At 39.9% G+C, this 26,423-nt stretch overlaps 1 protein-coding gene across 1 annotated transcript in view; it reads left to right on the top strand.

The window, feature by feature from the left end:
- Window positions 1–620: 620 nt before the first annotated feature.
- The window catches only part of CPA6 (carboxypeptidase A6), an 82,666-nt gene continuing 56,863 nt past the window's right edge, over window positions 621–26,423 (top strand). The window contains exon 1 of the mRNA XM_064388450.1: window positions 621–972. Within this exon, the coding sequence (XP_064244520.1) occupies window positions 866–972 (107 nt within the window). The 5' untranslated portion in view covers window positions 621–865. The remainder of the gene's footprint in view (window positions 973–26,423) is intronic.

Here is a 26,423-nt window from a genome sequence, read left to right as displayed (position 1 = left end):
TCAGTAAATTCAACATAAAGGTATCAAAGGGGCTATCCACTTATTGGATATTTATTTATTTGCATTATATTTTTACCCATACTTTCTTTAATAGGTACTCCATGTGTTTTCTAAAAACTACAATTATTTGCAGTAAATTTCTCCCCATATTCCTTGTTATTCTCAGTGTTCTAATGGCTTTCTTTACATGGATCTTCATATTCACCAGTGTGGAAGAGACAGCAAAAGTTAAAAACATGCTGAGCTTTTAATTAATTCTATTTTATCAGTGTCTCTTCCATTCTCACTACTCAGACACAAGACTTTGACCACAGCAGTAAACTGAAATCCCACCTTCTCCCGCCTTTATGGCTCCTAATAGACTCTCTACACTCTTTGTTTCACGGAAGTGTGTCCCTGCGCTCTCATCAACCTCAGCCCTTGCCCAGCCGGCGAAACCTCATCCATAATCCCCGATGCCGCTGACCGCGCGTTAAGCGGCCGGGCCGCACCTGCAGCCGCATCCCTGTCCCGCCGTGCCCGCGGGGCTGCTCGCCGCCGCCCGGCCCCCGGGCTCCCCCCGCGCCCCCGGCCCTCCCCGGCGGGCGGGCAGGCGCCTCCCCGCCCAGCCCCGTCCCCATCCCCGTCCCCATCCCCGTGCCCGGGCGCGGCGGGGCGGCGGCCGACGGGCGAGCTCCCCCGGCTTTCTGCCCTCGCCGCTGGCCACCAGCGACACCTCCGGGCGCCCCGCTCCTCGCGGCTCCGGCCCCGGCTTTGTGTGCGCGGCACCAGCCGCACCTGGGGCGGGCGCGGCGGCCGTGCCGGTACCGGGGGTGCCGGTGCCGGGGTGCCGGTGCCGGGGGTGTCGGTGCCGGGGGTGCTGGGGATGCCGGCGCGGCCCCTCACGATGCCGCTCCGCAGGCTCCTGCCCCTTTGTCTGCTCTGCCTCCAGGCTGCGCTCCCGCTCCGCGGCCACCGCGGCCGCTACGCCGGGTAAGTCCGCTCCGCGCAGCGCCGCGGCCGCGCTCCCTCCGCTCCGCCGGCCGCTGGCTGCGGGTCCCGCGCCCCTCCCGCCGCCGAGCTGGCCCTGGGCTTGTGTGCTGGCGGCTGTAGCGTGTGGTTCTTGGAAAAAGGTGCTGCGAGTCTCTGCTAGCCAAAGGAAGGATGCTGCGCTGGGGGAAAAGGAAAAAGTTTGCGTCCGTGATTATACAGGGGTGATAAATGGTGATTATACAGGGGGGAAATACAGGGTTTTGAGGTTCCACCGTGCTCTGAAATGAATGAAGATCTGTGTTTCCTTTAGGATACAATTATACGGGAGCCGTAAGTTGTTTCTAAAAAGTTGAGCAGTGTGCACTCAGAGAATGCATAAGAAGTTCAAGCAGTAAGGGGACTCTACTGTAAGCAAGTGGAGACTAAAACTTCCACGTGCATTTCAAACTAGACTTTTCATTTTTGTTCCAACGGCAGTTCAAATTTGTGTTAGAAAGGGAAAGATTGAACTAAGTAGTAGTAAAAAGTGAACTTGCCTCCAAAGTGTATGTTCTTTGCCCAGTTTAAAGACTTTGTTTTTAGTAAGTATTTAACATAATGTTTATGATGCAAATGAAAAGACATTCAAATATTAGCATTAGAAGCCAGTGGCATGTGTCAATATACAATATAAAATTCTTTCAAAGTGACCAGCAAATTCATCAGGAAAAGCATACCTCTCTGCGGAAGTAAGAGCTGTATTATTCTTCTTATTTTATTGGAGTAGCCAAGCCAGGCATAGGAATTCCCCTTCTAAATGAAGTTTAAAAAAACATTCCCTAAGCTTCAAGGATTTGGTAATGTGATATGAAACTATTCACCCCTGAGTCACTATTAGTGATAGAAAATAGTTAAACACTTGACAGCTGTTTAGCCATCTCTGTTCAGTTCCTCACGTTCCAGTATCTGTCTGCACTGCGAAATCAAACAGGCCACCACAGTCAAGAATGCTCCTGACAGTGCCAAAAAGCAGCAGGACAGAAAACTGAACTGTTCTTAAAAGCCAGGGTCCTGCTGTAAGTTTTGTGCAACAGCTCTGTTCTCTCTGTCTGGAGCCCACAGCACAGGCATGGTCTCTATGGTCTTGAATTTAAATTCAAGATAGCATTCAGTTTGTTTCCAGATGACATAGAGATGAATAGCACATTGTCAGGGCTGGTGCTTAAATTTTTCTGAATATTAATCACATAAGTAATCTACTACTTCTGACTAAATGTCAAAATACACATTTTACTATCCTCTAGGTTTAAGTGACATCATCAACTATAATCAAGTTGGTTCAAATAGAATAACATGCATAAAAAAATTCAATTATTGTACGTCTGCTCATTAATGTAACTCAACAATTTTGTTCAAAGTTTCAAGAATAATTTTCTTGTTCCAGAATTTTGTACTCCCAAGGTGACTTGTGAAAGACCCATCCAAATTCCCCTTTGTTGATCTCTGTTTTAGAAGCTTTTGCATAGACTCTAGTCCAAAAAAATGAGACTTCTCATCAGCTTCCAAAAGTTGGACGAGAAAATCACGGCCTGGAAAAAAAAAGAAAAAAAAAAGAGTTAATTATAAGAACTCTTAGTCAACAGGCAATTGTAGTAGGGGGCCAAGATACATTTACAAGCCTTGCTGAAAATGTGGTCAATATTTGAAACAGAAACCAGAATGTGTACCACATGTGTAACACAAACTGGAAAAACAAGCTAATATTTTTCCTATTCTACTAATATTTTCCCCCTTCTACTAATATTTTCCATTTCTACTATCCTGGCATTATTTGTGTCAATAAAAGATGATGGAAAGTTAATTTGAAATGGCATGGAGGTTTCTACGGGGTTACAAATATATCTTGTTCATGTGTCATCACCACAGTGTCCTCGGCAGGATAATTTAAATTCTTCTCTGTGCGCCATTGATTAGAATCAGTTGAGCAAGTATTACCATTACTACTGAACCTGACTGTCACTCAAGGGGAAAAAAATTTGGTAGGGTTTTTTTAGTAGGCCAATTAGGAGGTGAATGGTTTGCTAATGTTCACCATGAAAAGGGGTGTCCCAACAAACTGACTTCTGTTTGTGCCAAGAACCATCTGTGAATCCTAGTCATTTCTATTGTGTCAGAAGCTGTACCATGAAGGGAAAAGGCATTAGTATAATTAGGGCAAAAGAATGAGAGGAAAAAAGAAAAAAAAAGCAATGGAAATGTTTCTCATAAACTTAGGTCAGCACTTGGAGGCACATGTAATTGCAACTCTTTAGTTGAGGACTCAGACCCAAGACAAGGAACTAACTGGAAGTGCACGTTTCTCCAAACTGTGTCAAGCAGGCCAGGGATGCCATATGGGCACATCTTTAAGTAAATGTGTTCTAATACCTTTGGGAAGTCAGCAAGTATTTGGGGAGTCTCAGCAAAGAGGAAGAAGCACTCAGAGCTCTTGGAAAGACTGAGGGACAGTTGTATTTACCTTCTGCCTCACACAATAAGTAGGCGTTCAGCCTGAAGGAACCCAAGAGGAGCTCTCTAGAAGACACCACTGATCAGTCACCCTACAGCAAATTCAAAACTATACTCACACATACTTTTTTCCTTCCTGCATTTGTATGTTCTGTCCAAAGGTTCCAGGGGAAGTGGATAAATGGGAGGCACACACATCAGGGTTTGGACAGAGTAGATGTGGAATATTCAAGGGGATTTTTCTGGAGGCAATTACCAAAAGTTCACACAGGATCAACAAGGATAACCAAATACATGGAAATGGTTTAAGGTCCTGAAGTAACCAAATAAACTAGAACTCTTTGGTCTCAAGTAGAAACAATTTAGGCTCTAAGAGGTGTCTATAAACTTTGAGTCACATGGACCTAGTGGACAGAGATCAGTTATTCACTGTTTCTCCTAGTTACAGGAAGAGGGAGACATAAAATGAATTTAGTGGGAACATTTTGATAGTTTACAGAATAGGGTGCTGGAGCAGATGGGGTTTTGTGAGGGGTTTTTACCAAATGCAGCAATCTTCCTGCTCTTGGGAATCATGTAAAGAAGGAGATGGCTTCCCATTAGCAGGTCAAGATTTCTTAGAATAGAAAATATCTCTCTCATTTGTTCTTTAAAAATCACTACTATGATCTTTTTGCTTCAGTTCATCTGCCTCCACATGGTGGCTCAGCATGTTGCCTCCAATTTCTCCCCCACTTTTTGATCTTCCAAAGCCTTTTCAGCTTTTCAGGGGTTCCTCATCTCACCTCTTCTCTCACTTGCAAATGACCAAATGCAGGCAAAGGCTGAAATAACTGGTCCGGTTTTTCTCTAAGGTTTTTGTTGCAATATTTGGGTCTTTTTAAATATTGGATCAAGATGATAACTCCTCCAAAATGTTATTCTTCAGTGGGTTGTAGTACTGCAGATAATTATCATTTCTCTTGGTCAGATGAAGGCTATGGTACATTTTTACTGTGTAAGAACCACATAAACTAACCTGGGAGTCATGTGGAGGTGGATAGCAAGGAAACAGGGAACAGTAAATAAATGTTCTGTAATTCAAGATATAATGTGCTGTAGCTACTGGGACATGACATCCGGAAAATCGCATAAACCAACTGTTCATGTAGATAAGGACAGATATCAAATCTGAGAGCATTCAGCAAATTTCAGGTATTTTAATGCCCATTAATACCCTGGCATACCATAACTAAGTACCTCTGATCCCACAGTACCTTACACACAATGGCTGGCAATTGCTCTGTCTCATGGAAAAAACACATGGGAGTGTGACGAAAATGAGTTGCTGAGGGAATTGAGAAGTGGAAAGGAACTCCTCCTGTGCTATTCCCTCTGCAGATTTTTTCCAAATGTTTTAATCAGGGACTAAAAGCTCTGCTATTTAAAAAAAAAGTTTTTTTCTCCCTGCTGCTCAGCTCTCCCTCCCCACCCCCAAGTAGAAGTAAAATGTCATGAACACAACTGGCAAAAAAAGCATTTGGAAAGCACACCAACAGCATGAGAGGGAAGGTAATTATATTCATTCAGAGGAAAGTCATCTTAGTGCTTCTCTGGATGGTGTCAGGGAGCTTCTAAGAGGTGAAAAGCTGTGAAATCTCTAGCAAAAATAATTTAAGTATCCTTTTTTTTTTAAATAACCAATAATTATGTAGTCAAACACCACTGATTCCTAAAACCAGCACAGATAATTGAAATCCACAACAGCTTTGGGACCACTTACCTATTCTTGTCCCAACACCTCAGCTCTAATTATGTACTTTGTCATTACCTGATATTCCCCCTGCATAATAATATTTATGTTGTCCTATAGGAAAAAATCAATTTTTGATTATTTTTCTCAATTATGTTCAAGCATGATAAATTTACCTTTTAAAGTTTTTCTGCTCTCCTCATTATAACTGAAAAATATGAAGTGTTTCAGTTGTTCTTTCTTTCCCTCTTTTAATTTCTTTTTCAAAATAATTGGAACAGTACACACATCCTCATTACCTAGGTGAAGTGCATGCCAGGCAAGGAGGCTCCCAGTTTATTATGGCTGTGTCTAAACTGATACACAGGTTCATGTCACCTTGTGAGCCTGGTTCCCATACTTATCCAAACTGGGACACCATTGCCTGGTGGGGAAACAAAAGCATGGAAAGTCAGGCAAGATATTAAATATCAAGACATGGGCAAAGCTTGTGCCCATAGGAGCTTTAAACCTGTCCTAGGTTTCCTAACTTATATTCAACCTGTGGTCTTTCAGTAAGAATTATTCTTTTGGAAGTGTAAAAGAAATTCCAGTAAACACTTACACTTTCCTCATTTTCAGAAGTGTGTATGTTAAAACGGGAATGTAGTCTATTATTAAAGAAAATTTATGTCCATGGTTGCATCCAACAATTAAGTTCTGAAAAAAACCAAAATCAACTGGGACGCATCTAAGAAGTACTTAAAAAAGATACTTTTAAAAATAAGGAATTCACATATGAAATCTGCCTAGACCCTCAGTCTGAAACATCCCCTTTGGATACACCAGCTTCTCTGTCTCAAAACTAAGCAGGAAAAGAAATACAGCTTTTCCCAGAGCTTCTGGTAGTAGTTGCAGTGAACTCCAAAGCTCCCACTCCTACACTATACTCACTTGCTGTTCCTGTGAGTTCACACTCATAGGCTCCTTAAAATGAAGTTCTCAAATCTGAATGTTTTTACAGGACTTATCAAGCACTTAACAGGGAACAGATACTATATAAATTACATTTTTAATTTGATTTTTTATTTTTTTTAAAGAAAAAAGGAACATAAAATATGTGAGCAATTCACATAAAAGACAGTGGAACCTACTTTTAGTCCAGAAGGAAACTCACAGTTCTGAAAGGAGTGAATTTGAAAAAGGGAGATTAAAAATCTGCTTTTCTTGAATACACTGCTGATATCTTTTAGGGAACCCTTAGCTTCATGCTCTGCATAGGACTGCATCCCACACTGCACAATAAACAGGATACCCAAGTCTCATCTCCTGAAATTCTAGTATCTGTAAAAATGTCATCCACACGTCTGAAATAGCCTTACATGGTCAAAATGCTGTAGGAAACATTTATTGTTGTATCCAGCTGAAGGTGAATGGACACCATCAATCATCTCTCACTATCTCCTGGAGGTAAACTCTGTCATCTGTTTTGCAGAATGGCTCTTCACTTATGTTTCCTCCTTCATTTTACTTCTGAATGCATAACAGAAACTGTACTCACTCTTCTGTGGTAGAACATAGTATTTGAGAGGGCACTGTGCGCATGAAGTTCATGCAAAAGTCAAGAAATAAGCAGTTATATTGATCATATATTGGGCATCTCTTCAGTTCTGCAAGCAAAACCTGCTGTGAGCATGCATACAGCACTAAAAACTGAAAACAGCAGTGTGACCTACAGTCAGTATTTTTACTGCTCAGGCAATATGATTTGTTTTGCTCTCAGACAGGAGATTAAAATAATTGTTCTCAATACAAAATAAAAATAGAAAATACTTTAAAAGAACCAGCATTTTTACTGCCCCCTGTCCACATAACTTACATATTTATGTTGTCAGTATTGCTTTTCATGCAGAAAACAAGTGAAACCCATGGTCTCCATCCTGTTTACCATAAGCAGGTTTAGGTGGAAAATGAGAACCAATAATTACAGTTATACATTAGACCTCTGTCTGAAAACTCTACTGTGGATAAAACACCCACATTTTTGCTGGTCTCAGATTTGCAAGAACAAATCCACAGTCAGCAAAATTCTGGAGACAATTAAGCCTAATTCTATTTTTTTTAAGTTAATTATGATTCTGATTTAAAGGCTTTGTTCACATGACTGTATATATAGGTATAAAGTCATGGTTCTGATTTGATGTTGTATTACAGAAAAATCTGCATGAATTTCAAGGGTTCTGCTAATTTGCACCTCAATGTATCAGATCAGAATCTGACCTTAAACAGACTGATTTTTCAGGAAAATAATTGCAAAGAAAACTCCAAAAGTGCATTTTGTGGAAGTCACTTGAGGGTAGGTAAGCCAAAGTACTCTGAAATATACTCAGACCAACAAATGGATGGGGACAATAAATTCAGTTTTTAAAAATTATTTTGTACCTTCAACGTGCCAAATTAGAAGGATGGAATGGGAGCTGGAATCCAGCAGTGGACAGGGAGTATGAACTCTTTCCTCCTGTGTCTGCCTGTGCAGGCTGAATGCTCTGGAGAACAATGCTCTGCTAAGCCTCCTCTTCCTCTGGGGAACAATGGGACTTGAAGTGTATTTATTTAAAGAGAATCCACACCATAAAGATACCACACAAAACAATACACAGAACAGCATTTTCCAAAGAGATGTTCTAGGTTGCTTAAATACAGCCATGGAAAGAACAGATGTATCCTACCAAATCAAAACAGGTTTTTTTTTTCCTTTATGTTCTGCAGTTCAGGTAAGGCTGTGATACAGGGGAGTCTACCACAGCAGGACCTTGAAAATGAGTTTGTAGAGGGTTTATTTTGGTTAAATTATTGTATGAAAAAATTACTGTTTCTTATATCATACTGTATTTCAAATACCTTCAGAATACTAATGATGCAGTTAGCAACACCTCATGGTTGACTCAGAGATAAAGAAATAAGCTCTTTTTAGATGAGATAAGAATAATCTCTGGGCATTCACAGCCCAGAAAGCCAATCATATCCTAGGCTGCACCAATAGAAGTATGGCCAGCAGGTCGAGGGAGGTGATTCTGCCCATCTACTCCAGACTCATGAGACCCCAGCTGGAGTGCTCCAGTGCTTCTAGCTCTGGGGACCCCAACACAAGAAGGACATGGACCTGTTGGAACAAGTCCAGAGGAGGATCACGAAAATGGTCAGAGGACTGGAGCACCTCTCCTGTGAGGAAAGGCTGTGAGAGCTGGGGTTGTTCAGCCTGGAGAAGAGAAGACTACAGGAAGACCCCAATGCCACCTCTCAGTACTTAGAGGGAGCTTATAAGAAAGATGGGGACAAACTTTTTAGCGGGGCCTGTAGTGATAGGACAATGGGCAATGGTTTTAAACTAAAACAGGGTTGATTTAGACAAGATAGATTAAAGAAATCTTCTACAATGAGAACACTGAAACACTGGAACAATGTACAGGAACAGCTCTGGTTGCCCAGAACTCCATCTAACCTGATCTTGAAGGATTCCAGGGATGGATCATCTACCACCTCTCTGGGCAACCTGAACTAGTGAAAGATGTCCCTCCAGGGACATTGAAGTAGATGGCTTTTAAAGTTTCCTTCCAACCCAAACTATTCTAAATTACTTTAGCAGGCCTAATGAAAAACCCTTCAGTTTATTCCACTGTACTCCTACCAAGATTATCACCAGATGCTCTCTGAGGCTGCAGTGCAGTCATACAGCCAAACCCTGCTCTGGCCACACTAGTGGGCACCTGCTCCTGCAGCAGTCAGTTCTGCTTCTGCTCATCCAGATGTGCAGCCTCTGCTCGGGGACTGGCACGTCTCTGCCCACAGCAAGACAATTCCAGGAGCACAGAGGGGAAAAAACTCCACTTCTTTATTGTTTTTTCCCCTGGGACTAATTGACAGCTTATCAGGTTGTGATTTGGCTGCTGCAGAGCCTCTGCAGCACAGGGAAGGAGAATGAATGGCTGGGTTTTTGGTATCTGCCTGTTTACCTCAAGTCTATTAGTCTCCCTGTGCACTGGGAGAAGCTGTCTGAAACCAGTTCATTCCAGATGTGTATTCCAAGGGGCACATTGTGAGCTTTCCTCAGCAGAATTTGGTGTCTTGATCAGTCCTGACTGCAAGATTCCTCTCCAGACCTATGTCAATGAAATAATCGCAAATGAGTATTTCAGACTCAAAGAGAGAATAGTGTGATGCTTATTTTCAAATAAGTACTTCCCTGAAATTGCAAAACCAAAGAAAAATTTAACCTTGGTACTAACCATCATCCTGTGGGGTTTTTAAGCAAAGGGATTTCATTATGCTTAATGTCTGAAGAAGCTGTAAGTCCCTCTTTACATGATGAACAAGACTGGCATGATAGGGCCTACAGAAAAAATGGTCTCTATTAATTAAATAGGTTGGTGTTAGGCAAACAGTAGCTATGACATGGCAAGAAAGCAGGGAAGACATTTAAATAAGTGCATTTTATTAATAGCTCTGTCTTTTTTGTCACAGCACAGTTGCATATTTTCAGGGAAATAAACCTTGGACCTTTTTCACCTTTCAGGGAAATAATACTTGAACTGTATAGCCCAGGCAGCCAAAAACACACTGTGCCCAAAATTTACACCCAATAACAGGAGTCACTGTGCAAACACAATGCCAGGTCTGGGCTGGTAACTCAGATCTCTCTGCAGAATGAGCTTGTGTCCTTGCCAGTAACACACAGTGTAAACATACCCAGCGGCACAGAGACAGCACAGCGTGTCCTTATCCTGCTCCCTTATCAACAGGCTGGATCCCTCATCCATCTGCCTGTGGTAGCAACAATGGAAAAAAATGTAAATGGAGATCATTAATAGAACATAAAATTTAAGTAATTTGCTTTTCCGTGTGAAAAATGAAATTGTTTCACCTTTCATTTGTTCAACTGAGGTTCTTTTTATTTTGATTTTACCAGAAGCAGTTCTCTTAGTTTTGAAACAGTCAAACTTGTAGTCATGTTTTGATATGGCCAAAAAGATGCTTCAGAGGAAATCAAAGCATTTGTGTATAAATCTTTTATAAAAGATAAATAAATGTAAAAGGATAAAACCTTTTGTATTCACTATCCAGTAGCATAAAAATAATTCCTGATGTATTTTCTGAGGCCTAGCTTAGAATAGAAATGAAATATTTAATTATGCGGGTTTTGGTCACTACTGGAAGGGTTTTATCTGTTCAACACTAAGTTGTCATGGAGAGAGTGGTGATTCTCCCTCTGAAGCAGCTACGAGGAGTGGGAAACACAGGAACAGAGAGCTCCTGTGTCCAGACCAGGTCTTGGGAGGAGCTCTGTCTGCTTGCCATGGCTGTGCAGTGTCTGAGCACATTTGGTGTATCTTATCCCTCAGAGGCCCCAGGCAAAGGGACATCATCTGGTCGTGGAATCATAGAACCATAGAACTGTTTAGTTTATAAAAGACTTTGAAGATCACTGAGTCCAGCTGGTGACCTGACACAGCAGAGTCCACTGCTGACCCATGTTCCTAAGCACCACATCCATATGTCTTTTAAAGACCCCAGGAATGGCTGAGACTGGTGATTCAATCAGCCTGTTCCAATGCTTGACAACCTTCTCAGTGAAGTTTTTTATCAGTCTCTGTCAGACAGACATGACAGAGTTGCTGATCTACTCTTGCCAGGTGATTCTGGGCCAACACAGAGACAGAAATGTGGGTATTTCAGGCTCAAACTGGGTGAGGGAACACTTGGGGTCTTCAGCCTTTCCTTCTATGTTGTTTCCTACATGAAGTAATTACACCTTTCAAGGCCTTTCATCTAGCCTTACCTGCCAAAAATCTCTATCAAATTACAAAGCAGGTGTCCAGTGAGTTCAGGTTCTTTGGCAGTTCAGAAGCAAGTTAAGAGGTGTCAGGCCTGGAGACTACAGGACCATCAGTGCCCCTGCTAGCATCCACTCCCTCTATTCTTAGTTCTTAGGCAGTGGGTGGCATGCCACCTACCAGTGTGTTATTTTTCCTATGTTCATCACTTTTCATTGGACCCATCACCCTTTTTTCATAAGATAACTAGTGGTTTTCTTATTATATGATGAATAATGGACAAAAAGGCCCCTCAAGAGTCTGGTAGTCAGCACAGGCTGCCCCTGCCGGACCAAGGTGCAGGACAACTTGTAATGATTAGCATCTATCACCCACAAACATGAGAAAACTGTATAGAACCATTAAAAATTGGCTATTTTAAGCCTGTGGGTGATTATGGAAAAGTGGGGTAAAGTCATTGTCCTCCATGTTAAGGAGCCAGTATAGAGTAGTGCTCAGGGTGAGTTAAGCCCTTATGTCTCTCTTTTAAGAGGGGCAGCCTCTCCAAATCCTATAAAAGGTCCACAGAGGAATGGTAAGAAGGGTTCCATGGACCAGGAAAACCTGATTTTTTGCTTCTGCTGAACGAAACTGTAAGAAGTGAGGGCAAAACCCACAGATTTTACCTTGTCACATGAGATCAGTTCTAACAATTTGCAGACAGCGAGACAGTGCCTTGAAACAGTTTAGGGTACAGAATAGCAGAGAATGACAGATGAACACTTTCCTCTGTGAAATCTGATCTTTCTGCATTGTTTGCTTTTAATCCAGCGACCATTATCTCTACAGAAAAAATACATGTGAGCTTTTATGTGTGACAACTGCACTCGGGGTGGTCTTTGAATTAGAAGGCATTTGGTCACAGAGCCTGCAGCAAGTCACGCCACTGCAGCCTGCACAGTTATATCAGAAAAAATAAAAAACATGCAGGAGAGGAAAAGGCTTCTCCTGTGTGGTTAAAGGGGACAGGTCTGTGAAAACTGAGGAAAGAGGTTCCTAATATTCCGGTGTATTTACTGACATTAGCTGAGGGAAGAGATGTACATTTTAAATGTTTATGCCACAAGTATCTTGTTAGAGCTAATGAAATACAGTCTTAATGGAGTAGCTAATAGCTGGCCAATAAAAATGCAAAATAACAACTCTGCTGAAATATAAAATAGTTTGAACAAACAAAAAAGACTATGCAGAAGGGAAGTGCAGGGATCTTACTGGGAAGACCAGTTTTACAGCACCCAATGGGCAAATTAACTATTAGGGTGGATGTAGCAACAAAAGTCCCTCTGGCTCACTGGAAAATATTGCTTTTTTCAGGAGAAAAAAAATGGCACAAATTTCAAGCAAACAAAGGAGCAAGTTTTAAATTAGTTGTTGTATAAAGATCTTTGCTTCTTACAAGACTAAATAAATAGGTGAATTTAAGGTAATATTTCTAAAGTTATAAAATTGCAGAGAGAGTATTTATTTCTAAACTGCATGGCTGTAAAACACCAGATGCCATACATGAAGTAATCTCAGAACAGGACTGGAATCTGTTGTCTTTGAGGAACACACAGATGCTTGCTTTTAGCAGTGACGTCTTGCTCACAAAACAGGAACACCACACTCTCTTCACTGCATTCAAAACTTGTGTCCCTGTTGCGTGTGGGATTTTGTTGTTTTAAGATTAATCATTACTCATGTGAAACTAGGAAGGGAGAGTTTTAAATTACAGTTTATGAAGAGAGAAGTAAGAGTTGTCTTGTGTTATGTTAAGGATTAACTGAAGGAAATGTTGCCCCTTGGTTGAGCTTGGCAGCCAAAGAGGCCTCTGCTGTTTTGGACACACATTATCCTGATGTATGGCTTAGGTCACTCCTCTCTATTTCATAAAAGAAAAAATGGAAGCACAACAAAGAGATATGTTTTTCAATTGAGAAAGAAAAAAACAAAATTCCACCATAAACACAAAGTATCACCTCATATATTGTGCTGCTTCTTGCATAATAGAAGTGTTTGGCAGCTTGTTCTTAGCCATGGAGCATGCCAACTCCATTTTCCATGAAACTTGATGTAATGATAGATGATCACAGAAAAAGTATAATAAGAAAGAAGCTGCAGAAATGTGGAGCCAACAATTAATGGTTTTTAAAGCTCTACATTTGTGTGGTATCAATTGACATAGCGTATCAAGTGTAGCTCAAAATGCAAATATTTTGCCCATTGCAGCTTTATAGACGGCAATAATTGCAAATGGAAATTAATTCATCCCAGTGTACAGTGTAAAAAATAAAATTTAAATTGAAAGCATATAAAAGCAGAGAATGTGATATTAGCTGGATTTAAAAATAAAATAAAAAATAAACACAAAAATAAACACAACTCTCCATCTGGATTCTGTGTTTCGTGTTTAATGGACATGTACTGTTGCTGCTAATTAAAAAAAAAACAACCTTTTGTTTGCATTTTTGATAAATCCCATCAAAGCAGCTGTCCTTTTCTAGGAGAAAATGTAGAGCAAAGCAGAAGTTCAATACTGATCACAGGTTTCATAATTCATGCATTCAAGACAGCATAAAACAATACAAACATTATATATTTTTTTCGTCTGAGATCTCATTCACTCTTTGAGACCATTTCAGTCAAATTGAGATACATCCTCTTTACCTGCTAAAAACTCTGCAAATAGACCAACCAACCTTCCCTAGCTCAGCATTTCACCTTTAGATGGGAGTAAGCACACAGAATCTCTGCCTCATGAAAACACTGGGTGCTACAGCAGCAGGAGGTGATTTTTTAGCGAAAATACTGCTTGGGGGACGTATCTTGGCAAGCAGCAGCTCCCTGATGGAAATAGCATTTGGTATCAAAAAGTTCTCTCCCAGAAGCCCTGTGTACTTAGTTTCTCAGCTCTCTTTTTCAAAGAACCTTTCCTTTTGCTGGCTGTGCAGGTGCTGAGCTGAGATTGCAGCCTGCTGTGTAAAAACCTGCTCCTTTTCCTCAAACCTGCCTCTCAGTCCTCACCTCTCTTGTACTTCATTCTCCTCATCCCTCCTCATAAACATCCTGCAGAACCATTCTGGGTAGGGATTGAGGCATTTTACTACCTGCTGGCTCAGCACATAATTCCTGATATTTGCTGTTCTGTGGCTGTTGTGTAATTAGGCAATAGCACTTTCAGCTCTGAAACAGATCTTCAGGACAGTGGGCCCAGACAGTTTGATGAATAGCAATCTTATCAGGTGAAAATAAGCTCAACAATTTTTTTGCTGTTACAAATGTTTCCAATTTAGGGATTTGGTTTCAGTTGGACAGAAGGGAAGAAATGCTGATGGGACGATTGTTTTAAGGAGCTAGCAGCTCTCTTCAGCGTTTCATTAATTTTTGTAAGTTATTTCATCAAGAGAGATCTTAAACCATACTTTGTGGGAGCTCAGTACATCACTCCGGATGTCCAGAGCTACCGAGACAACCCTTGGGGGGCTCGGAAGCCCTGGAATGTTGCCAAAAGTACCTGGTGGCTTGACTTTGATCCTTTTAAAGAAATGACACCTGAAGGTGAGGAGATGAGAAAATTTCATGTCTAAATAGAGAGGGGATGTTATTCACTTGTTAGAACTTAAGTTAGAATGCACTGTACAGGGGGGTTTTATGTATTGTACAGGGGGGTCTAGAATTCTGTACATGGATCAGGAGTCCCAAGATGGAGGAATTTGGGCGTGCCCTGTCCTTCTTCTTTCTTCTCCTTGGCATCCATGTTCAGGATGATGTTGGCATGTGTGGATTGGTTCATAGAAAGAGGACACTTGCCAACAAGGGCAGAAAGTATTGGGAAGTAAAGGTAAATATCGAATACGTAATTTTCATTATAAAAGAGACAACCGCCTCGTGGGCGGGGGAGAGTGCCTTTGGCTGTCCTGCTGAACAGACCTCAGCTAGACAGACAGAAAATCTTTGTAGATAAGAAATAATAAACTCGACTGAAGACCGAAAGCAAGAGTCCAGACTCCTTCTTCGAGAGCGCGGCCTACCCAGAACCACTTTTTCCCGTGCTGGGGCAGAGACAAGCAACAGCCGACCCCGGCAATACTTAGGAAATTTTCATCAAGTATCAACAGACAAAGCTCTGTTTTGTAATATGTTGAGTAGGTGTGAGCCATGCTGAGAAATAACTGATACCTGAGCACCAGACTCCACCGACACCCTCTGAACTTGGTGTCCTGTTCTGCTGGATCTCTCTGGATTTTGTTGATGTCTTTCCTTGGGTTTAGTAGTTTTTTCTGTGTGTGAGTTGGAAATAAGGATCAAAAAAGAGGAGTAAGCAAGAAGTCATAAACAACAGCTCAGAAGGCATGATCTACCCTCGTCATGCGTAACACATCCTGGGTGAAGTTGATAGCAATGTCCATTTTCACTAAAAATTACAAGTATATTTTTATACCTTCACAAAAATACGTGCATAATTATCCATGATACTCCAAACCTGGTAAGTCAAAGCAACACACAAAGGTAACTGTCTTTCATACAGAAAGTATGAACAGCATGATGTCATGCAGTCAGGTAGACTAAACAATCTGTCTTTTTCAGATAAAAACTATAAAACCTTAAGAAACATTTACTGTATCAGGTATGTGATGAAAATTACAGTAATAAATCTGACATGATTTAGAAACTGTGTTCCCAGGACAATTACAGAATGCCCTAGGCATTTGCTGTCTGCCTGCTCTTAGGCAGAACATGTTTACACCATGTTTCATAAATCCAACTTCTGCAGCATGGAGTGGTTTATTCTGAGAGCACAGCAGTGAATTCTCTAAACAAAATGAATGACGTAAACCTCAAAGGGCAAGTTTGGTATCTCAGTGACAAAGGCACAGTATTTAAAGGAGATCTCTGCATTTGTGGTTTGTTGTAGTTTAACAAATTAGGTTCCAGATTGATGTTAAACAAATAATCAGTGTGGTAATGCTTTTTAACAATCCAGTAATAAACAAATGTGATAGCGTGTCTCAAGAAATCAATTGTAAGTTGTTTTAACAATGCATAAAACATCTGCTTATTACCACAGATCTCCAGCATGGAGTGGCACTAATGGAACTTGCTGCGTGCTGTCAGTGCCCTGAGGCTTTCCTAGCAGCCCCTTCACCCCCCTGCCTTCTTCCAGTGGAAGAGCCAAAATCATCCTGTCACATTCAGTGACTGCTCAGTGACTGTTCCGAGCCATGACTCAGTTGTAGCCACACCTTGAACTTTGAAAACACAGAGTCACTGCTGTGCCAGTCAGGAGTTCTGGGTGAGCAGCCAAGGTACTGCAGGGAGGTTTTGATGGAATTACAACAACAAAATCAGAATCCAGCCAAACATGAATGCTCCTTAATTTGAGGAAGAGGTGATTACTGGGCAAATAGGTGAAATTTTGACAAGTTTCAGTTCAGAGCATTAAGCCTTTTTTTTATCTCTGTGGTGGTAAAAGTCTTACGATCTAATAACAGCTCTGGCTTTTCTATTTAGCAGAGCTCCCCAGAAGTAGATTATGTCTCTTTTCTTGGTAGCATAAGGGATTTCCAAACCCTACTGCCTTATTTCTCTGCTTAAAGAATGTTTTTAAAGTCATACTTTTCCTTCAAGCTTATAGCTTTTTTGTCCCTTTAGATAAAATAAATAACACCGTCATCTGATTTTCTGACTTTACCTACTTTTTTCAGTTATTTACCTACTGAATTTCTGGAGAAAAACACATACCTTATTTCAGGAAACTGTGTAATTGGGGGTAGTATTGGCTAAGAAAATCCATGTGTTGAACAGATGATAGTAAACAAAATGTTTTCTCCAGAAGTTACTAAATTCTCCAAAGTGAATGAAACCATAATGCATGTTAATTCATCTTAATTCATGTTGTGATGAGAATTTTCCAACCTCACTCCACATTTCTACACAAACATTTGTATTTAGCTGTAAACTGAGTTCATTAAATGAAATAATGAAATAAGACACTCTGTACTCTATTTTACAAACATTTCTCCATAAGTTAAGTCATATTGGTAGCAGATTTTGAGCCCAGCTAAGTCCAAAGCACTAGAAATAGTAAGATAAATTATTTAGGGGCCACTTTTTGTGTGTTTTAAATTGGCAAGAAGTAACTTCAACCTTTTGTTTAAAAAAAAATGGGAAAAAGCCAATTTAGGCATGTTGGTGATCACAATACCTAAATTGTAAATGTTTTATGGTGTACTTTTGGGATATCAATCACAGGACCCATAAGCAAAGTCAGTGAAGGAAAGAGAGTCTTCCAGGCATGACACATCTGGTTCTTTGGCAGCCTAAACAGACTTTATATTGCCAGCTTTAAATTGGGCCTTTGAGTTTGCCACGTGCTTTATCTGACGATGGGATGTCTGCACTGCCATGTGTTCCTGGTTGCAGCAGCTTTAACATTTAATATTTAGGTTTATTCCCCTCCCTTCTCTCCCTTCAGATGATCTCTGTGCAGGAAAGCTCAATCCTCCTGCTTAGGGCTTATGGCCTTGCTCTTCTAAGCCTCTAAACACTCATTTCTGGTCAGGACTGGAACAAATATACAGTACTGCAAGAATTGTGATCCTGCAACACCAGCTGTTCTACACTCAAAGAGATTCAAAAGCAGCAATTAAAAGATTTCCATCTGTACAAGACTTTTGATGCATCCATTGACTGGTCAGAAACTTCTCAATTGCTTTCTAAACTGAGGCTCTATTACCAAAAATCTAGAGAAAGTCAGCAGTAAACTATTTGTCAGTTATGAAAATTAATCTAGAATCAACTGGGTATATCATCAGAGATTGCAAATGGGCCAATTTGTGTATATCTTGATTGAATGTGTTCTGCAGAGAAACACCTTACTGCTTTTAGAAGTAGATGGAATCTGCTGTTAGGGAAAAAAGAGCCTTGATTATCTCCTGGATGTTGAGTCCTAATAAAACATAAAATTGCTTGAAATCTGTAGTTTCCAAATTTGGTGATATAGGAGGTAGAGGAATTTATATAGTTCACTCTTAGTCTATTTAATTTCTGGACTCGTTACAGCATCCTGGTACACTTGCTCCTACATCTGACTCTTCAGTCTGTATATAAAATACTTCTGAAGCTATGGAGTCAGTTATGTTCATGCTAATCTTAAGAACTACCCTTTTTTTCTGCTCAATGTAACAAAAAATATCAGAAATATTGTGTAAAATAAGTTTCCACTGTGAATCTATACACTCAAAGCCAGCAGGTGAATAGACTAACGCTTTTGTTTCTGGTATCTATAATTTCTTAAATTTCTCTTAGTATCTGTACAAACTGAACACTCAAAGTCAGCAGTGACTGGGAAAACAGAGGCTCACAGCTGTCACCCCTCAGTGACTCTGTGTGCTGCTTGTCACAGGTGCCACTGACTGCACCAGTGACAATGCTGAGTGACAGTCAAGTGTTTTCATACAAATGTCTTCTAATCAGCCTTTCCTCTCACTGCCTCCATCTTCTTCATTGCACTCCCTGCTCCTATGACAATGGTGCTCCCACTTCAATTCCAATTTAGTGTTTATTTATAAACTGTGACTGCCATCAAACCTCAGACCAGCAGTGGGCCACAGAATGGATTATCAATCTTTCATAATCTAATATAAAAAGCCATTGTAATGTGGTATTACCAAGTATGCTGTTGAACTAATTTGAAATTTAATAAAATAGTTTCACTTATGAAGAGAACATAAATAAAAGAGTTCTGCTTCTTCCCTTTTTTCCACTGTGAATAGTAATGTGACAAGGGAATTCAGCAGCTACTCTGCTCTTCAGAGGATTCCCAAAGGCGAGTTTTAGGTGTCACTCATTAAGTGTGAGCATGAAGAATTACAGAATCAGGAATCTGTCCACTTTCACATCCAAAGTGATAGCAAATGGCAAGCTAACAGCCACCCTACTCTGCTCCCTAAACCAGCCATGGATCTTGTGTATTTATCTGGTCATGTGTGATAGCATGGATGTTTACAACATTGACAACAGTGCACCAGGATGCCATTTATTGCTGTGGCAGCTGTATCAAACTCTAGCAGATTAACAGGCTTCCTGTAGGCAAATAGCACCCAAAATACTCATCTACCCAGGGAATTAGGCATCTGTTAACTTTATCTGATAGTTTCTTTGTTACACAGTTCATTCTCTTGGCAATTGACCTTCAAAATAAATGTGAAATGCAAACCTCAGACCAAGAAAATGAGCCCTTAAAATCTATCAAATCACTTAGTAAAATGCATCACTATTGGCTCAGACAGAATGTTTCTTAATTTAAGGCTGACATTTATATGTTACTCTAAAATAGCTAAACATGAATACTGAAGAGACAAAAGATGCTAGAAACATCAGAATTAGTAGTTAAATTTTTACATTGCTTAATTTTAAAAGTTAGGTTAATGGCATGAGGTTCTAAAATCTGTAAGAACAGGGGATTTATGGGTTTGCAAAAGACCTTTAGAAAGATATGTACATGTATAAATGAATCATTAAAATATTTTATAGAGAGGTTTTGAAGAAGAATGCTTTGGTATCATTGACACTTGCTTAAAACTGTAATATTTCACATAAGAGCCAAATGTGGAGCTGAGAAAGATTATTTTACACATTTAAGTGTGTACTGACTTTGATAGCATTCAGATATCAATGCTTGTGTAACATAGTGCCCTTGTAGGCAGAAAACATGTGTCAAGTAGAGCTGGTAAAAACAAAAGTTACTCTGTGTGTTTTTTGATTAAATTGGCCTTTGACAGAACAGAAATTTCTATGAGGCTTTTTTCATGCTTCTGCTGATGCAAAAAATAAAAGGCAGCCAAGATATTTGAAATAAATTTTAATTTTTTTCTGGAAGATAGATTAGCTTTTTGTCTTACTGCTTCTCTGGGAATAAATAAATTTCATGAGACATTATTGACAAATTAGAATTTATGTCAATAATAACAAACGTTTGAGGGTGAAATTTCTCTCTCCAGAAGACAGACTTGTAGCTCATGTGTTAGTGACAAGGATTTGGGTGGGGAAAAATATTTTCCACAAGCAGTGGCAGAGGATATACATCCACCCTCTCAAACATGTTGTCTTCTGTAGGAAAAATGGCCCTCCAGAGTTACCCTACCTTTGGTAAATTGAAAGCCCTTTTGGTTAAATTTTAATCTAAGCAGAGGCCTACTTATAAGTCTCAGAATTCTGAGTCAAAACAACCACCCTTCCAGGTGCTGTGTGAGCAGGTGGTGCTGTGCAAACATTCTGATCAGACTGGACCACCTGGTGCTGAGGACCAGACGGTCTCTACATTACATGGATCTGGCTGGGTTTTACTTTGGTCTGGCTGATCTCATCTCACAGGATAAAAGCTGATTTGTGTTTGGGGTGCATTGCATGTACCCCAAGAGCATCCCTCAGTTTATGTTCAATCAAGTTCAGGCATCCTCAGACTGGTCCAATGTGTGTCACAAACCCAGAGGCTGTGTCACAGTGAGAGCCACATGTGTGTGGGAAGGGACTCTCAGGTTCACTTCAGATGTACACTTCTGATCTGAATTAAAAGGTTTGTGTGGCTTCTATCCCTCTTCCACCACTAGCACCTAAAGAATAAGGTGTCTGAAATACTGCAGCTGTTAAACAGTGAGTCTGCAGCAAAGGTTTCTTCCTAACCTCCATCACTTATCATTGATAAAGATACTGAGATCTCTGAGGTGTCTTGGAAGAGAATATGGAACTGCTGTATTTGTGATGTCTTGTTTTTGTAATTTGTGGGTATAACAGGGAGTAGTTCCATCCAGAGAAATCCATGATTCCTTTCTTTGTGCATTTTTAAAAGTTTTACTCAGCCATTGGCTCCTTTTTCAGAAGAATGCTTTCACATTGTAATCAGATTTGTGTTGCCTAAAAATGAAGTAATTACACCACACCCAACACAAAAACAGAAAAGCAGGAGCTCTCAGTATCGATTTCTTCCTTTAATTCATTTGCAAAGGTGTCTTTTGAACCCCTCCTTTATGGAAACCAAGACATCAATAACAAGAAATACAAATTCTCCAATAACAAGAGTGGTTAATACCAGGCTTTCACTTATGAAATTACTATAAATGGAGTCATATTACGATCAATGGGTTTAAGAAATGCAGGACAAGTCTCAGCAGCCCTGGAGAGGTTTCTGAGACTAGGCTGAAAATTTAAGAGGAGGCACCTGCTTGTCTGCCCGTGGCAGCTTCCCTTGTAGTAAACTGAGCACAGCTGTCACAGCTCCTTGCTCAAGGGCAGAGGGGAAAACATCCCCTTCCACACCACACTGTGTTAATCTCCACACTACCCTGGATTTTTGGTTTACTGAAAAAAGGTGAACAGAATCAGTGAGCACAATTTAAAATGTTTCAGCAGCACACTCTCTTCCTTGTGCAGGTGACACTGTCCAGCCAAGTATTCAGCTGGCTGTTACCTACCACAGGTATGTCTGGCTAACTCGGGATGAGAACACTGTTCCAAAATAGAAATGCCCTGATAAAGATGCTTTGATAAAGATAACCACCTTTTGACTCATACTAGCATTCAGACAATCTCAAAGCAATTTTATATTGCATATGCTTTCAGGAAGCGCATCAAGAGGCATTTAAGGAATTTAAAGTGCTTGAGGCATGAAGTAAAGGCAAAGGGAATTGTCTTGCTCTAGGCATCATGACAAAAACAGTTGCTGGAGTCCCAAAACTGTCTCTGGTCAGGGCAAGTGGGATTACTGCAGATATCTGAGGCTCCTGCAGGGCAGTCCTTCACACAGCACCACTGCACGCTTTGCTGACCCTGTAATGCAGTTGTTCGTTTAATACTCATTTGTACTATGTGTTTCTTACTGCTCAAGACTGTACTCCTTAAGCTAAAATGCTACCTCAGAGTTTTCTGTTTACAAAAACCAAGCAAAAAATGCACTGATTTTCTCCCTTTTCTTTAACATTGTTCAGTGGTTCCTTGTTGCGCTGGAACGGCCTTATCCAAGCTTCTACTTGACATCATTTTGGTGTGAATATTTTAATCTGCTGCTTGGAGGCATTATTGACTTTTACTGTGCTGTTTCCTAGTTGAGTAGTATTAAAAAGTTTGGAAAGCAACTACTAAGAAAATATTTCATTATTATTTTTTATATTTATATTGTGTCTAATTACAATATTAGTAAGATTTATTAACACCATCTTTGCTGCTTCTTTAAAAAGTTATTAAAAGCAGATGATTTAACATGTAATTGATTTTACTGTACAGCTGGAAAAGATTTAGACAAGACTAGCTTAACTTCCACCATTTTCACAAAATCAAAATGCTAACTGTAATAGATGAGCTAAATACGAATGGTGGGATCTGAAAGTGACCTTGTTTGTTCCATCAAACCTGAGCAGCTTTAATTGTAGTGCTCACTACAAGCAGTTTATGCCTGTATTAACAGACTAACTAAAATATGTAATTACGTGTAAAGCACAGCAAAATGAATCTGCTAGGAATGGACTACAAATCTGGATTATTCCAACATTCAGAGTATAATCTAATAATTGCTAACCATCACTGATCTTGCTACAGCCTCTTTTAAGAGAAGTCAGAAGATCATAAGTCATTTCATGCAGACCACATTAGTGTGGTTGATTCCAATTCTAGAGCCAATGAAAACAAAAAAGAGTCCTTTAAATATACCGTATTAAGAGTGTTTAGGTGACTCAGTAAACTCTGCCATTAAGCCCAGACAGGAGATTTCACATGCTGCCTGAGTTATCTCCATGCTAATTTGGGCTACTGACTCTTTCTGTTGCATTTACCATTGGGTGGTTTGCATTGGAAGGGACCTTAAGGATCGTCTAGTTTTGATCAGAAACGTTTTACTTTTCTCTCCATACAGAATGGGAAAGTTTTCAGAATGTCACATAATTTCTCGCTTGTCCACATTGTTGTCATTGTCCAGCTGTGTTTCATGTGTAGAATTTTATTGCAAAGTTCTCCATCTCATCAAGCCTTCTGGTACAATGGGGAAAACTTTGATATTGGCAGCTTTGTTGGGTATTGCACAAACTCACTCTACAATCAGGATATTTTTAAACAGACCAAAAAAAAAAAAAAAAGAAAAAAGAAAGCCATGACAATTGAAAATGTTGCTGTGAGGATTGTACTGCAGAAAGATTTATTTGTCCATATGCCTGTGCAAGTTAAGTATATTTTAAACAGGTAAACAGGTACCAATAATGATCTTTGTATTTCTGGGTAATAAACATTCTGCAATGAACATTTTGCCCCAACATCTGCAGAGCACAAATGTCAGCAGATAAGAAAATTCATGATCAGTTTATGCATGCAGATGCAACTCCGTTGACTTGAATAAAACAAGGTGTATTAACACCAACAAAAAAAAGAGAAGAATGCCAAATGCTTTTGAAAGGTATTTTAAAGAATAGTTTCTTATTTAAATATTTAATATAAATCTTTCTCCTTCCAGTTGTAAACACAGAGTGCCTTGAAGTAAAATATCAACCTCTCAACACAGCTATAATTTATGGACAGCATTTATTCCTTGGTGAAGTATTTTACCTCTCTTTAGTTACATAAATAACCTCTCCAAGACTTGTTAATTTATTCATTGCCTGTTAATCCTTATTTGTCACTCTTATTTTAAAAATATACATTTATCTTCTGCTAATGAGAAACAGGAATAAAAGTCATTCTCAGTTGGTTCAAGAATGTGCAGTGGTTAGGTTAGTGTGCAAAGTTCAAAGCTCAAAATAAAGTGCTCAAAGCAGTCATAGTTGTGGAATCAGAGAACAGCAAGTTTGGGAGGAAAAAAAGAGGAAAAAAGCAAGAAAACTGAGAGCCTTTAATATAAATGCTACTAATATAAAGTATTAATATAAAATATAAATAATAGAATATAAAATGGACTATAATATAAAATAGAATATATGGTATATATAGAAAGAATGTAAAACAGCTGAACTGCATTGTGCTCTATACTGCATTGGTCTTTACAGAAATATTTTACTGTATAGATGATGAAGAGAGGGTTTCTATAAGGTGATTTTGTGTCTCTATCAGTCTGAATAGCCTTGAGATGCCCATCTCTCACTGTGGGCTGTGTCAGGTCAGGTGGAATGGCACGATGTGGAACAGACCTGTGCCTGTACCACAGGGGATGCAAGCACCTGCTGGAAGAGAGCTGCACACAACCTTTCAGGTTTCTGTTGCTGTGATGACCCCAAGGCAGTAGAAAGTCTTTTTTTCTCCCAGCCCCACAAGCAAAGAAGTCGAGATTCATTGGTTCTGCTTTTCAAGGTTGTTTATTTTTCCTTATCTATTACATTCTTTCCCTGACCAGCTGAGATCTGTCCAGCAGGTCAGGTTGTGGCACACTGTCCACCCTTGGGGTGGTGTTAACATTTTATGCTAAAAATTACGTGTACTTTATTTACAATAATTTCCAGTACCTATCACCTATGTTAGACAGTCTGTCTCTACTCTAAACAAATCAAGAAGTGTCACCATCACAGCAGAAGATGGAGGACAAGAAGAAGAAGGACAGGACATGCCCTGATTCCTCCATCTTGCCTCTTGAACCCCCATTCTAAAACCCCCAAAATTCTACGTTTTTCACCCTGTGACAAATTAACTATCATTCTACTCAAACTCTTGTCGTTTGTGAATCTTCACACAAAGTTGGTTGTTTTTTCCATGGGTTAAAATCGAAGGCACAGGTGTTTTTGACTCTATGCCAAGGTCTCTGAGCCCCTTGCCAGGGTTTCAAATCATCCAGGCCAGTCAGAGGAATGTCCTGGGTTTTGGCAATGATGTGCTTTGCCAAGACACGCGTGGTCGTCATTTTTACAAAGTGCTTCCTCTCAGCAGATCAGAATTTGGTTTCGTGCCTTTCTATTGATGAACTCATGTTGGTAGAAAGGGCAATGTTTTCTTGCATTCCCACAAACGTCATCTCCTGTGTGTCTTCAGACTGCCATAACACAAAAATCATTCTGTCTATTCACAGCACCCTGGTAGAAGGTGTGGGAGTGTTGTAGCTCTGCTCAGGGAAGACCTGTGGAATTGGCCTCCTTTTCAACTGGTTTGAAATTGTGACAAGCTCCATTGGTGCAGTTAAACTAAACATTATTCTCTTAACCAAAAGCAGAATTTCCACGTTTTTGCTTAGAGAATTCTTACTGTGGCATGCTGTGAGGTCAGGGTATTAGCCAACTGTGCCAAGAGGCACAGAAGTTTCTGTAGAATTCCAAGTTGTCCCACAAAAATAACTATTTCCACAATAAAGAAGTAAATCACAAGCTTGCACTTTCAGATTTACTCAAAATGTATCTTCAGAATCCCTGAAGTCAGAAGCGATTCTGTAGAGAACTGACACAGCTTTAATCTAGTGGAAAAAAATTATTTCTCAAGCAGCTTATAAAAATGGGAAAATATAATTGCCTTAATGGCTGCTGCAGCTGCTTTACAGGAGCTGTCTTCAGAGAATAAATAATTTCATTGCCACTAAAATATTTATATCCCTCTCCAAGCCTTCAGTTTGATTTTGTTTTTCAAATAGTATTCTGCATTTGGTGTGCTTTTGTTTTCTTCAGCACTATAGGTATCATTTATCAATGATAGGATAGCAGGTCAGTTTTGTGTAAGATACTCAGGACCGGTCTGAAGAACAAGAGGTAAAGAATTTGTTTTAGAAAATCCAGGTCAAAGGAGAGTCAGGTTGAATATATGCACTGTGCATATATGCATATATCATGATTAAGTTCAAAGATTCAGATCCATCAAATTATGCACAGCTGTCTTGTTTGTACGTGTGGATGTGTTATACTCTTCCTTCCCATCCATGCCTTGCTTTTAAGTGAGACTGCAAACTTGCCATTGAGTATAAACATGTTTAAATGTAGTATCCTGACATTTGTTTTATAAAGATGTGTAGTTAAGTGACTGCAAGAACTGTGATGTATGTATTACACCATGGTTGGGGATTAAGGCTGTCCTTAATCCACTCCTGAGAAACCTTGTGCCAAGTTGGAACCTAAATTTATGGCTATGGCCATAAATAGACATATGGCTATGGTTGGAAGGTTGAAATGTAATATCCTGATGAGCTAGACAAATGCAAAGGCATTGGGAGTCTTGCACAGCCTTTATAAAGAGAGCCCCGTGTCCAGCAAACTGAGTTTGACTGGCTTTTACACCCCAGCTCCTAAACACAGCTGACCATGGGTGTATCTGAGAGGCCTCTGATAATATATAAAGCCACTTCACTTTCAAAATAATGGGGAAATAAAACCCCAACAACAACAACGAACCCTTCATTTTATCACTTCCCTGAAAAATTCAATGTGTTCAAGATGGAGATTATCAAAGCAAAAGCA

Source organism: Passer domesticus, chromosome 1 (genome assembly GCF_036417665.1).
Source record: "Passer domesticus isolate bPasDom1 chromosome 1, bPasDom1.hap1, whole genome shotgun sequence".
Taxonomy (NCBI): domain Eukaryota; kingdom Metazoa; phylum Chordata; class Aves; order Passeriformes; family Passeridae; genus Passer; species Passer domesticus.
This window is presented reverse-complemented; position numbering and strand designations above follow the sequence as displayed.